This window comes from Kogia breviceps, chromosome 6, assembly GCF_026419965.1.
Source record: "Kogia breviceps isolate mKogBre1 chromosome 6, mKogBre1 haplotype 1, whole genome shotgun sequence".
NCBI lineage: Eukaryota > Metazoa > Chordata > Mammalia > Artiodactyla > Physeteridae > Kogia > Kogia breviceps.
This window is the reverse complement of record NC_081315.1, coordinates 143794219-143806545: the sequence shown is the minus strand read 5'-3', so window position 1 is coordinate 143806545 and position 12327 is coordinate 143794219. Positions and strand designations below refer to the sequence as shown.

The 12327-nt window shown below is 59.9% G+C and overlaps 1 protein-coding gene across 1 annotated transcript in view; it reads left to right on the top strand.

Moving 5' to 3' along the window:
- ABLIM2 (actin binding LIM protein family member 2) overlaps positions 1-12113 on the top strand; it is a 152642-nt gene extending 140529 nt beyond the window's left edge. Inside the window, exon 22 of the mRNA XM_067036752.1 lies at positions 10337-12113. Coding sequence (XP_066892853.1) covers positions 10337-10450 — 114 coding nt within the window. The 3' untranslated portion in view covers positions 10451-12113. The remainder of the gene's footprint in view (positions 1-10336) is intronic.
- Positions 12114-12327: the final 214 nt, after the last annotated feature.

Genomic DNA, 12327 nt, shown 5'->3' with positions numbered 1-12327 from the left:
GCAGTTTGGTTTCTAGGAAAGGCAAAGGCGTTTAAGTTGCAGGACAACCTGATTACGTAAGTAAAACAGTGCCCGAGGCTGCACTGTGACGCCTGAATTAGCTGTGTGGATGCAGGGAGACCATTTTGGAGGCGGTTGGGTTGTCCGGGCAAGAAATGGTGGCATCTTGGACAGGGTGGCGGCAGTGCGGAGGCGAGAAGCGGGTAGATTCAGGCCCTGTTTGGGAGGTCAAAGTGGGAGGGGCAGGGCCACGCCTGGTGGGACTCCGGGCCGTCGGGATGGGGTGCTGGGTGAGCGGCGGTCACTCGGTGCCGCAGGACGAGCCCAGGTTCTGATGACGTTTGTCGCCCTGGCCTGTGAGGCACAGACAAGGGAGTTCAGGATGCTCAGCGTGACAAAGAGAAAGGTGCCATATAGGCACCTGGGAGCCCATAGTAGGTGCTCAGTAAAGGTCGGTGACTCGTGGAGGTGTTTGGAAGGCGTGCGGCACTCCTCCGCTGCTCTGGAAGCGCTGTCACGTGGAAGGCAGCCAGGTGAATTGTGTGATCAGGCTTCCCAGGGAGACCCGCCCGGGGCCAGTTTTACACCATCCCTGAGATCCAGCACTTTCTGTCCTGTGGGGGGGGGGGGGGGTCCGGGTCCCAACGCCTACCCCTGGCACCCAAGGACCTCATGCCTTGAAGGGTCTCAGATCCTTCCTGCGTCTGGCTGTGCCAGGAGCTTCCACTCTGAGGGGGAAGAGCCTTGCCTGCCCCGGGCAGGCTCAAGTGTCCTCTTACCTGAGGCCACTCCTGCAGACCCCTGCCCGGCTGCCCGGCGTTTGCCGAAAGACTGGCCATTTTGCTCATGCGTCGGCCTCTTGCCATCCAAAGGTGGCATATCCTGGTGGAGGGAGAGAGCACTTCGGGTCAGGATGACCTGGGTGTGAATCCAGTCTCCACAATGTCTAGCTGTGTGACCGCGGACCAGTTACTTAACCACTCTGAGCCTGACCCTTACCTGTCAGATGACATCGCTGTTGCCTGTCCTGCTGGGTGGTTTGAGCATCTGTTCAGTTGTTCAGAAGTAGCCGTGAGCACCTGCCGTGAGTGAGCCCCAGGCGGGTGTGATGTGCACGTGGTTTCCATTATTTTGTCCATGTCGCCCCCAGTTTACCAGCCCGGGAACCGAGTAGAGGCCAGTGTGGATTAGAAAAAGGTTTCCAGGGGGGTGGGGTGCTATGGGCTGGCCAAACAATGATTGCTAAGAACTTAAGTGGAGGAGCAAGGTGGCTGGCTGTGCAGGTAGGATCAGCCACAGGCTTGGCCACCAGGAGAACAGAGGTCCCTCCTTGTTGCCCAATATGGGGAAAAAGCAGGAAGTTTGAGAATTTATCAGATTTGGCTTATTTACAAGCACTTGATCACTAGGCTGTTCCTAGCACTTGACACGTCCCTGTACTTGGTTTTCACAAGTTGGTGCAGCAGCTACAGAGGAGGCCTTGGTGGGAAGGGGTGGGGGTAGGGGAGCTGGAGGACATCCCCAGGCCCTCGGCTTCTGGGGGACAGATCTGGGGTTCCCGCTAAGTAGTCACACAGGGCCGCCGCACCGTGCATCTTCCTGGATTAATTACAGCATTAAAAGTGAATTTCTAACCACCCTTCCTTGCCCCAACCTCCCAGAGCACACGTTCGGCTCCTTAGGTAGGAAAATGTATCAGTCAGGGCCCTCCGGAGAATCAGAACCAACAGGAGACAGGTAGACAGATGGACAGACAGATATGGACATAGACATGTATTAAGAAATTTAATTTAAGGAATTGGCTTCCCGTGGGGCTGGCAAGTGTGGAATCCGCAGGGCAGGCCAGCAGCCGGCTGGATGGACACTTGGGCAGGAGCTGACACTTAGAAGCAGAATTTCTCCTTCTCCAGGAAGCCCTCGGTGATTGCCCCAACGGAGTGGATGACGCCACCACATTCTGGAGGGTCATCTTCACTTAAAGGCTGATTGTAGGCATGCCCGCATTGACAGAATACCTTCCCAGCCACCCCTAGACTAGTGTTTGGCCAAACAGCCGGGCACCAGGGCCTGGCCAGGCTGACTCATGCAGAGAGCAAAGGCTGCCGGCTGAACAGGTTTGGAAGGAGGGTGTGTCCAGGCCAGTCACCAGGGTCCTCCGTTCTGAGTGCTCAGCAGAGACAAGGCTGAGCGGCTCCTCTGGGGCCACCTCTGCCAGACCCTGAGGCTAAATGCACACCTGAGTTTGCTCAAGCAGGAAAAGCCCGAGTTGTAGGAATGTGCCTGAAAAATAAGTTCTGAAGTTAAAGACTAACGTCCTTTGTTTAGACTCATCTGACCGGTCTGATGAGAACTTGCCAGACAGACTGATGGTGAAGTGTGGGTTCCCCGCCACTGGGTGTGTCTGGGAGACGGGTCTGCCACAGGCTCCGGGACCCTAGGGCCTCCCAGGAGAGGTGCAGAGAACAAACCAAGGCCAGGCCAAGTGGCAGGGGCTTAGGGGTGGAGGGTGGGGAGGGAGGAGGGAGACACAGTGCAGACTAGGGCAGGCAAGTGGAAGGGGCTCTGAGGGAGGAGAGAGGAAGCTGCAGGCAGTGCGGCCAGCAAGGTGAGAGCACAGGTTTAGATTCAGGGATGCAAAGAGCACAGATTGTCCCTGGGTGAGGAGGGGAGACAGGCCCATCCTGCCCTACTGGAGCTGAGAACCAGATGAGATCAGCAGTGACTCCGGACCGAGGGACACACATGGCCTGGGGCCTGCTCGCTTGGCTAGTGCAATCTGGGAGGGCCCTCTGGAAGAGGGGGACATTTGAACTGGTACCTGTAGAAGGAGGAGGAGCTGCTGTGTGAAGTGGAGGGAGAGCACTGCAGGGTCTGGGTGGCAAAGAGCCTGGCATGTTCCAGAAGCCGTAGGTGCCCACCGTGGAGCAGAAGAGGCGGGCAAGGACACGGTGAGGACAGGGCGTCGGGGCCACCTGGCAGCCACGTCACTCCACAGCTCGGAGCCTCTGTCCCCGTCCTTCCCCATACACTATGAAGAGGTCACGAGCCTGTGATGGAGAGCTCCCGGCCCTCACCTGGCCCAGAGGAGGACTCCGCAGATGGCAGGGGTCATCGTCATTATGGTGATGCTGTCGTTATGGTGATGATGCCAGGGATCTCCGGCTAAGAGGGCAGAAGCTTCAGAGCATGGACCCAGCTCAGCAGGACTCCCCTCTGCAGACAGGGCCTCCTTGTACAGTGTGATGGGGCAGGGAGGCACCGTGGGACCCAGGCCTCGGAAGAAACGTGGGCCTTGCCGGTCCAGGGTTCGCAGGCTGAGCGGGTCTGGGGCCTGAGCCCACCCGATCAGCCCCCATTGGAGCAGGGGGCCTGGCAGTGGCCGGTGGGCTGGCGTGGGACAGCTGAACTTGGTGAGGCGGGCAGGGGGTACTGGAAATGCCCTGCAGGGAAACCGAGGCAGGCCAATCCAGCAGGGTGGCGGCTAGCCTGGGGTAGCCTGCAGAGCAGCACAGGCCGAGGGCCTCCACCTCCTTCCAGAAGCTGCATCAGGGGGCAGGAAGTCAGGGCTGAGGGAAGGGCCCGGGCTCCTGAGCTACCTGGCCTGGCGCCCAGGCTGCATGCCCTCGGGCGAGGCGCGGGACCTCTCTGAGCCTGGGCTTCCTGACGTCGTAAAATGAAAACTAGACTCTCAGGGCAGGTGAGGATGGCAGCCTCCGTCATGAAGCCCCTTCCCGAGCCCGGCCAGTGGTCCTCCATCAGTGCAGGAGAATAGCGGGGTTCAGGCCCAAACTGGGATCCCCGAGGAGGCCTCCTGCACCCAGACGCTGCGTGTATGAGTGTGCGTGATTCTACCAAGATGGGCCACTGTGTCATCGTTTCGGAGGGTCCGTGACCCAGAAAAAGTGGGGCTTTCTGCCACACAGGGACAGCATGGATGGCCCGGTTTCCAGGTGGACAGGCCTCGGTGGGTCCGTCTGCCAAGGGGAGGGCTAGCCCCCCAGCTGCGTGGACCTGCTGGTCTGAATGGCACGGTGTTCTCAAGGAGCATCAGGTGTCAGCTTCTCAGAAAGAGCCCTGGACCCCTGGCCAGAAGGTCCGAGTTCTAATGCGCCACTTGCAGGCTGGGTGACCCGGGAGACGTCCGCCTCTGTGGCCCGGTCCACGTCCTCTGGGCACCACCAGCCCCCACACTCGTTGCCTCCCTGGGTGTGAGCGCACGTGTGCCTCTGGCACAGAGCCGTGTGTGCCCTGGGTACCCGGCTGCTGTCCCTGGATGAGCCCTTGCTGCGAGCAGAGGTTGGTGGCCGTTACTGATTCCTGTATTCAGGGAGCCCTTGGCGATGGAGCCAGGTTACAGGGTTAAGTCAGATCATGTCCCTCAGAAAACTACCTCTGGCTGTAAGATGCTGGTGGCATGTCTGATTCCTGTATTCAGGGAGCCCTTGGCGATGGAGCCAGGTTACAGGGTTAAGTCAGATCATGTCCCTCAGAAAACTACCTCTGGCTGTAAGGTGCCGGTGGCATGTCCTCGGTGCTTCACAAGGCATCAGGGCCTCCAGGTCCCGGGCCCTCGCATGGACTTAATTGTGCCCTGACCCACCTGCCCGGCAGGTGTGAGATCTCTGGGGGGTGGGCTCACCTGGTCTGGTTTATTTCTGCGTCCCGGCACCTGAATGAGGAGAGAGCAGAGCGCCTGCATAGGAGCAGCCCTTCCCCTCCCTTCTCTCTGCTCACCCTACCACCCAGGAGCGCCCCATGCAGGGTCCCGGGCACACAGGCCCTGTCCCCGCCCGGGGGTGCTCGTTGCGGAGGGACCGCTAGTGCATCCGGCTCGCTCAGAGATCAGGGGCCGCTAGAGCTGCTCCTGTTGTTGTATTTTCAGGAACTTCCCACGCTGGTTGTTAAACGAGCCATCACTGAAAAACAAATGATGTAAACTTAGGATTATGAAAATTACATTGAAAGCAAAGGTGACAAATGCTCAACACTCTCTCCTCCCTCACCTCTCGACTACATTTTACTACCATCTGTGCTCTCGAGGTTACTTAACCGCTGTTGCATCTGCGTGCGGGGGGAATAATCTGTGACAGTATGTGCTCCCGGGCATCTCTTGCCAGCTCTGCATTCAGTGGCGTCACGTTGGAAGCTTGAGACTGGCCGTGGCGTGTCTACCCCACGGAAAGGAGGCTTGCGGGTCTGGGAGCCTGGGGTGACGGGTGCAGTCAGGGGAGGCTTCCTGGAGGAGCTGGCACCCAAGCCCAGGTCTGGGGAGTGAGTAGGGGTTACGTGGGCAGAGGAGGAGGGCCCGGCATTCCAGGCAGAGGGGGAATGGGGGAAGGCACAGACAGGATTATTCCGGTTTTACAGACATCACAACTGAGGTCGTGTCACTCAGCACAGCCGGACAGGCCTGCGGCCGGGACCGGATTCTTGTGTGTCTGGCTCCTGAGCCCGAGGTCTTTGCACGATGCTGCCCTGGAGAGTGACACGTAGGCAGACCCCTGGCAAAGCGTGTGGGTCCCCTCCCATGCTGCCCAAACGGCCTCCTCCCCAGGGGCTCTCTCCCCAGTGCACCCCGGAAGCGAGGCCATCCCGGAACGTCCCTCGGCCCAGACACCACGCCCCGGGCTGCCTTCCTGCCGGCTCAGGAGGGAATTCGGCCGTGCCTGGCCTCGGCGGGTCCCGGCAGCCTTCGGGAGCCAGCGGCCGGGGGAGTTGGGCCAGGGTCAGAAAGCTGGCTCTGGCCTCCGGGGTCAGCCGTGCTCTGCCACGTCCCTCCTGCTGCGGCAGGCACTCGTGCAGTCAACAAGAGCCCTGGGTGGGGGGCCCTGACCCTGCCTTGCGGGAGATGATTCCCAATTTCCCAGCTGCCGGGAGCCGGAGGCCGTGGGATCAGCCGGGTGTAGTGAGATGCTGTAGACCACACAGCCGGGGCCGGGACGGCCAAACAGACCCCTCTGCCAGGCCCTCCCCACGTGACCCTCGCCTGCCCTCCAGAGCCCGCAGGCAGCCAACTTTGGTTCTCAGCCTACAGGTGAGGAAACAGGACCAGAGCCCCGGGGGTCCCTGCCAGCCCCCACGACTTGCCCTCGGCCTGAGTCCCCGAACCCAGCTGCCATCAGCTGCTCCGGGAGGCATGTGACACAGGCGGGCTCCTGGGCCCCTAAGGCTGCCTTGGGAGGTTTGCGGGGGGGCAGAGGGGAGGGGCGGGCACTCTCAGATGTGACAAGCACCCCGGGTCACTGTGACAGGCCTGCGGGCTTGGGAACTCAGCCAGGACACCGTGCAGCGCCCCTCCCTCCCTCCTGCCCCCGGCTGCCTCCCGGGCAATGGGGTGGGCTCCTGTGGTCAGGTGGGGGCCGGGGGGGGGGGAAGCAGGCTTCGGAGTGCCAGCCCCAGAGGGTCCTCTGCTTTGCCTCTCCTCCTTCCTGCGAACCCACCAGTTCACAGGTCCCCAAGGCTGGGGGTCCCCTTGCCCGTAGAACCCGGGTTTCTGTGCAGCTTTTCGGCCTCAGTTCTCAGGGCATCTTGGTCTGGAGGCTGGAGGACAGGCTGCATGGGACCTGCGGTGGGTGCCGGGCGTAAGTGACTCCTTGGGCCCCCTTCCCACGCCCCGCAGGCCCTGCCGAGGTCCCCCTGGTGCTAGCGGGAGGCTCCCGGCCGGTGAGCACGGGGTCCCCCTCACCGCACGGCTCTCCCCTTCCCGGCTTAGAGCGCGGTGACCTGTGTCGCCGCTCTCCCCTCTCCTCCCCTCTGTGTGTCACCGCCTGGGAGACCCAACCCCGGAGACACCCGGGGGCCCTAAAGCAGGAGATCGCAGGCTGCAGGGGTGCTGGGCGTCACCCCGCGAGCCCGGTCCACGCCCCCTGGGCTCCCCGTTCGCGGTCACCTCTGGGCCCCTTCCCCTTGCTTCCACCTCCCCAGGGCCCGGCCCTGAACACCGGCATCTCGCTCAGGCCTCGGATCTTCCTCTGCCCCCCCGCCGGCCGGGCTCCCACTAACCACCCGCGGCCATGCCCCCCGCGGCCTCAGGACCCCGGCCCGTGTCCCGCTCCCGCTCCACACTCGTCCAGTAACAGGAGACGCGACTCTCCTTTTCTCCTTCGCGTTGGGCATCTGGTTGACCCGCAGAACTTGGGAAGGTTGTGACATGGTACCTGGAAGTGGGTGCTGCTGTCTGAAATGACAGTTGTGAGTCCCCGTGGGCTGGGTTGTGGATTCACGGAGATTCACCAGATCGGCCGGCGGGAACCCCCGGTGTCGCGCGAGGCTCATTCCTGGCCAGAACCCTCTTCCTGGCTGCAGGTCCGAGATGGCAGCAGGCAGCTCACGGCCCTTCCCTGGCAGAGACTAGCTTGATGGTGTGTGTGTGTCTGTGTGTCTCTGTGTGAGTGTGTGTCTAGTATGTCTGTGTGTATCCGTGTGTCTGTGTATGGCTGTATGTGTCTGCATGTCTATATGTGTGTGTGTGTGTCTGTGTATGTCTTTGGGTCTCTGTGTGTCTTTGTGTGTGTGTCTAGTATGTGTGTATCTGTGTGTCAGTGTATGTCTGTATGTGTCTGCATGTCTGTATATGTCTGTGTGTGTGTCTGTGTATGTCTTTTGTGTGCGTCTGTATGTCTTTGTGTCTCTGTGTGAGTGTGTGTCTAGTGTGTCTGTATATGTCTGTATGTGTCTGCATGTCTGTATAGGTCTGTGTATGTGTCTGTGTATGTGTATGTCTTTGTGTCTGTGTGAGTGTGTGTCTAGTATGTCTGTGTGTATCTGTGTGTCTGTGTATGTCTGTATGTGTCTGCATGTCTGTATATGTCTGTGTGTACGTCTGTATATGTCTTGTGTGTGTGTGTGTGTCTGTGTATGTCTGTGTCTCTGTGTGTCTCTGTGTGAGTGTGTGTCTAGTATGTCTGTGTGTATCTGTGTGTCTGTGTATGGCTGTATGTGTCTGCATGTCTGTATATGTCTGTGTGTACGTCTGTATATGTCTTTTGTGTGTGTGTGTGTCTGTGTATGTCTTTGAGTCTCTGTGTGAGTGTGTGTCTAGTATGTCTGTGTATATCTATGTGTTTGTGCATGTCTCTGTGGGTGTCTCCGTGAGTGTCTGTGTGTATCTATATATGTCTGTGTCGTGTGTGTGTCTCTGTGTGTGTGTGTGTGAGTGTGTGCGCCCTCTGCGGACCCCAGGCCCAGATTCAGTTAGGAGGGCGTTTTGTGACTCAGCAAAAGTGGGTCCCTTGGGTTCCCTCCCCCACATCCTGCTGGCCACTGGGCCCCAAAGCCCGACGCGTGCCGCTCAGATTTGGTGATTTTTATGACGGACGCAGTTGGCAGTGACTGATGTTCTGCTTTCTGTAGTTAACCATGTGTCTTCACGCCGTTTTCTCTCTTGACCATCACAGTAACCTTTAGTGTGAGGTGTTTTCTTTTAAATTTAAGGAAACCACTCTTTGGGGGGCAAGAATTGGGTTGTTTATTATTATTATTATTTTTTTTTTTTGTGGTACGCGGGCCTCTCACTGTTGTGGCCTCTCCCGTTGCGGAGCACAGGCTCCGGACGCGCAGGCTCAGCGGCCACGGCTCACGGGCCCAGCCGCTCCGCGGCACGTGGGATCCTCCCGGACCGGGGCACGAACCCGCGTCCCCTGCATCGGCAGGCGGACTCCCGACCACTGCGCCACCCGGGAAGCCCTGGGATTTTTAAATTATAAAAGCCACAAACTTAACCATTTTAAAGTGTATGACTGAGTGGCGTTTAATACATTGTCAAGGTTGTACGACCTCCACTACCTCTATCCAATTCCAGAACACTTTTATCAGCCCAGCAGGAAACCCCGTACCACTGGCCAGCTGTTCCCCGGTCCTCTCCCTCCCCAAGACCCCGGCAATGACTGCTCTGGCTTTGGTCCCTGTGGACCTGCCCGTCCTGGACGTGTCGTATAAATGGGATCAGCCTAACAGTCGCGTGCGTGTTTTAGCGAGCGTCAGAGCTTCACGACTTTTTATGGGTGGACCGTGTTCCCGAGTCTGAATCGAGCTCATTTTGTTTATCCGTTTGTCCTTCAATGGGCAGTTGGGTCGTTTCCGCTCTTGGCCCTCGAGGATGATGCTGCCGTGACCGTGGGTGTGCAGGTGTCTGCGTGAGTCCCTGGGTTGGGTCCTCCGGGATCTACTTGGGAGTGGATCTGCTGGGTCGCGCGGTGACCGTGCGCTAAAAGCCCGTGGAAGAACAGCCAGACTGGTTTCCACACAGCCGTGCGGAAGCCACACTTCTCAAATGGGGGCCAGAGCGGGCATTTGAACCGGGTCCTCTGGGGCCAGAACCTGTCCCGCACCTCCTTTCCGTCTTCCCCTCAGCCCTCCCAGGCGGGAGGGGGACAGCCTCTCCCCCCCCGGGAAGCGCCCCCCCGGAGACGGCGCCGTGCCCACCCGAGCCTGGTCTCAAAGGGCAAGAAGGAGTTACTCAGGGCCTGCTGAGGAAGACAGATGTGCGGTTGATGGGAGCAGAAACCTGCAAGGAACAGTCTAGAATTCGGGTGGCGGGCAGGGGAAGCTCCACAGAGGTTGCTCTACCTCGGATCATGACAAACGCGCCCGACGCACGCTGGCCCTGCCCGTGGCCGGGCTCAGCCCTGAGAGCTGACCCGCACTGACCCGCTCACCCACACATCTCGGGGGGGGGGGTTGCCAGGGTGACCCCATTTACAGGTGAGTAGACTGAGGCCCCGGAGCCTAGCTGGCGCAGGTGCCCTTGGCGCCGTGCTGTTCAGCCTCTCCATTGTGCCCCCGGGATCGGGCTCAGAGAGACAAAAAACTCACTCGTGGTCACACAGCAGAGGTGGGGAAGAGGGGAGGATTTGAACTGAGGCTCCTTTGCCCACCTCCACACCTCAGCGTCCTCGTCTGTGAAATGGGGACGAAATAAAAACCACCCCCTTCCGGCTCTCAGACCGGGGGGGGGGGCATGAAAATTAAGTGAAATCATGAATGTGCCCACGTGTGCAAATCTCCCGAAATCTCAGCCATTCCCAGGCAGGAGGAAGCCCTCTCCCGGCTGTGCTTTCACACTTTGTCTCCGCAGTGGGGTGCGTGTCTGTAGGTGGCAGGAGTCAGGGCTGTGGCCCCACTTCTGCAGCTGGCCACCGTGGGGCCCCAACCAGACCTCTTTCCCCCGGGCTTGGTTCTGTCCGCTGCAAAGCAGGGCGATGGGGATACAGAGGGAAGGCGGGGAGCCCGAGGGCCCCGGGTGCGCCGAGGGGGCCGCCGCATCCTTGCTGCAGATCCCGCCTCAGGGGCCGGAGTTGCTGACTGCTCCCCTCTGGGGTTTCCTTTTTATCTGAAGAGACACCTGTCGCCCGAGGAGTTCCAGGAAGTGTTTGGAAGGAGCATAGAAGAGTTTGACCGCCTGGCCCTCTGGAAGAAGAATGACCTCAAGAAGAAAGCCCTGCTGTTTTGACGCTGCCCGGGGCCCTGACCCCGGACGCGCCTGCGGGAACCACCAGACCCCTCCTCTTGCACTTGGCTTTGGCTTCTCTGTGTCCACGGTGGGCGGTGGAAGGGCCGGGCTGGGGCCTGGGGGCGGGAGGAGGTCCCAGAGCAGGTGCAGTGCCCCCGTTTCCGCCAGCACCGCCCCCTCCCGTAGTTTAGGGCCCAGACGCCTGGCTTTGCACTGCTCCTTCCCCGCTGTTGCTTGCCATCTGGGAGATGCTGCAAGGTCACTGCCCCGGAGGTGGGGGAACAGACAAGTGCAGCCCACCCCCCAGGCCTCCGGGCAGTGCCCACCCCACCCTGGGCCCTGGGGGCACAGAGGCGATGGGACCGGAGATTTGAGGAGGCCTGTCAGTGACAGGCGCTGACAGGGCCTTGGGTGGGTGGGGGCACGGCGTGGCCCCCCTCACCCGCTCAGCCTCAGGAGGCACGGCCTGGCACATGGGCCCCCCACCCCCGAGGCAGGGCGAGTGCCACCCAGGGCTGCAAGAAGCATGGGGGCTCGGTTTTTACGGCCTTTGCGATGAATCAGTGTTTAGGGAGGAACCTCGGTCTTAAAGAGGCACCTTCTGCCAGGGCCCTCCGTGCACTGCATTTTTCTTCCAGATCATCCCTTAGATGCCTAAATGATATCTTTAAAGTAACACAGAAGTTTTTATTTTATTAAAAAGTAGAGCCTACTTAAAGACGACTTATATAAAGAGTTTAATTCTATGGTCCCGCTGAAGGGGCGCACACCTCCAGCCTGATTCTCCACCGTTCGCATCTGTGTGGTTTCGGGTTTGGGCTGTGTTCCCGATACACAGGACTCCTTGTCTGTTTTCTTTGTGCTTTTTTGCTATTTGACCTGTCACACAGGTACCCCGACAGGCAGACCCACTCCCCGCCCCCCCGTAATGCTGTCTGTAAGTACGCGTAAAGTACAGCCACCACTGTTTGTCTCGCTGTCATTTCCCAAGTCTTGGAGAGAAGACGGCCTCCCCTGACGGCCAGTGCCCCAGAATGAAGGATTTCCATGCCCTCTTGGTGACATGGCCAGGGGCGTCCCACCTTCCCCCCTTCTCCCCCATAAAACACAGACACCCCCAGGGAGGGGCCCTGCTCTTGCCTGGTCCTGAGACCGACAGCCAGACCCTCGGGGAGACGGGATGGGAGGTGCCGCCTACATCCGCAAGGTCGGCAGGGCATCCGCGGCAGGAGGCCGGCGGGTCCCCCGCTGGAAGGCGTCCTGCTTGTGATTAGGTGGGGGCTAGAGCGTGGTGCCTGACGCGGAACGTGTGTCCATGCGTTGAGAGGCCTGTGAGACACCGCAAAGGTGTCCCCAGAGTCTGTCCCCCTCCCCGTCCTTGTGAAGCTGCATCTCGCTGTGTGTCCTGGATGTTCCCGTCCGTGAGTCAACGTCGCTCAGCTTCCTTTTGTCCCCGTAACACGCCAGTCCCTCTGTGTACCCGGCTTCTCACCAGCCCGGCTTGGCCAGGGCGGGGAGTCCTCAGCGGACTCAGTGGAGGCTTCCCCCCACTTTGCGATCTGAGCCCTGGCCACTGGACACCCCCCAGTTTCTCACTAGTGAACGTCGTGTCGGACTAGGGGAGCCTGGAAAAATAAAGGATGATGTATTATAACTTGAGAAAGTGAAAAGCCACTTCTTATAAAGGCGCGTCGTTTCTAGACAGTCCTTGGGGAGAGCGTCTGCCCAAAGCGGTCTCCCCGGAAGCGTGCGCAGAGCCGGGCGGGACGGCCCCAGGGTTGGCTTCGGGAACGCCCTGGGACAGCGCTCTCGGGGGAGCCCCTAAGGGTGGGGCCCTCTGCTTGCTCTAGAGCCCCTCAGCTAGGCACCAGGTGCTG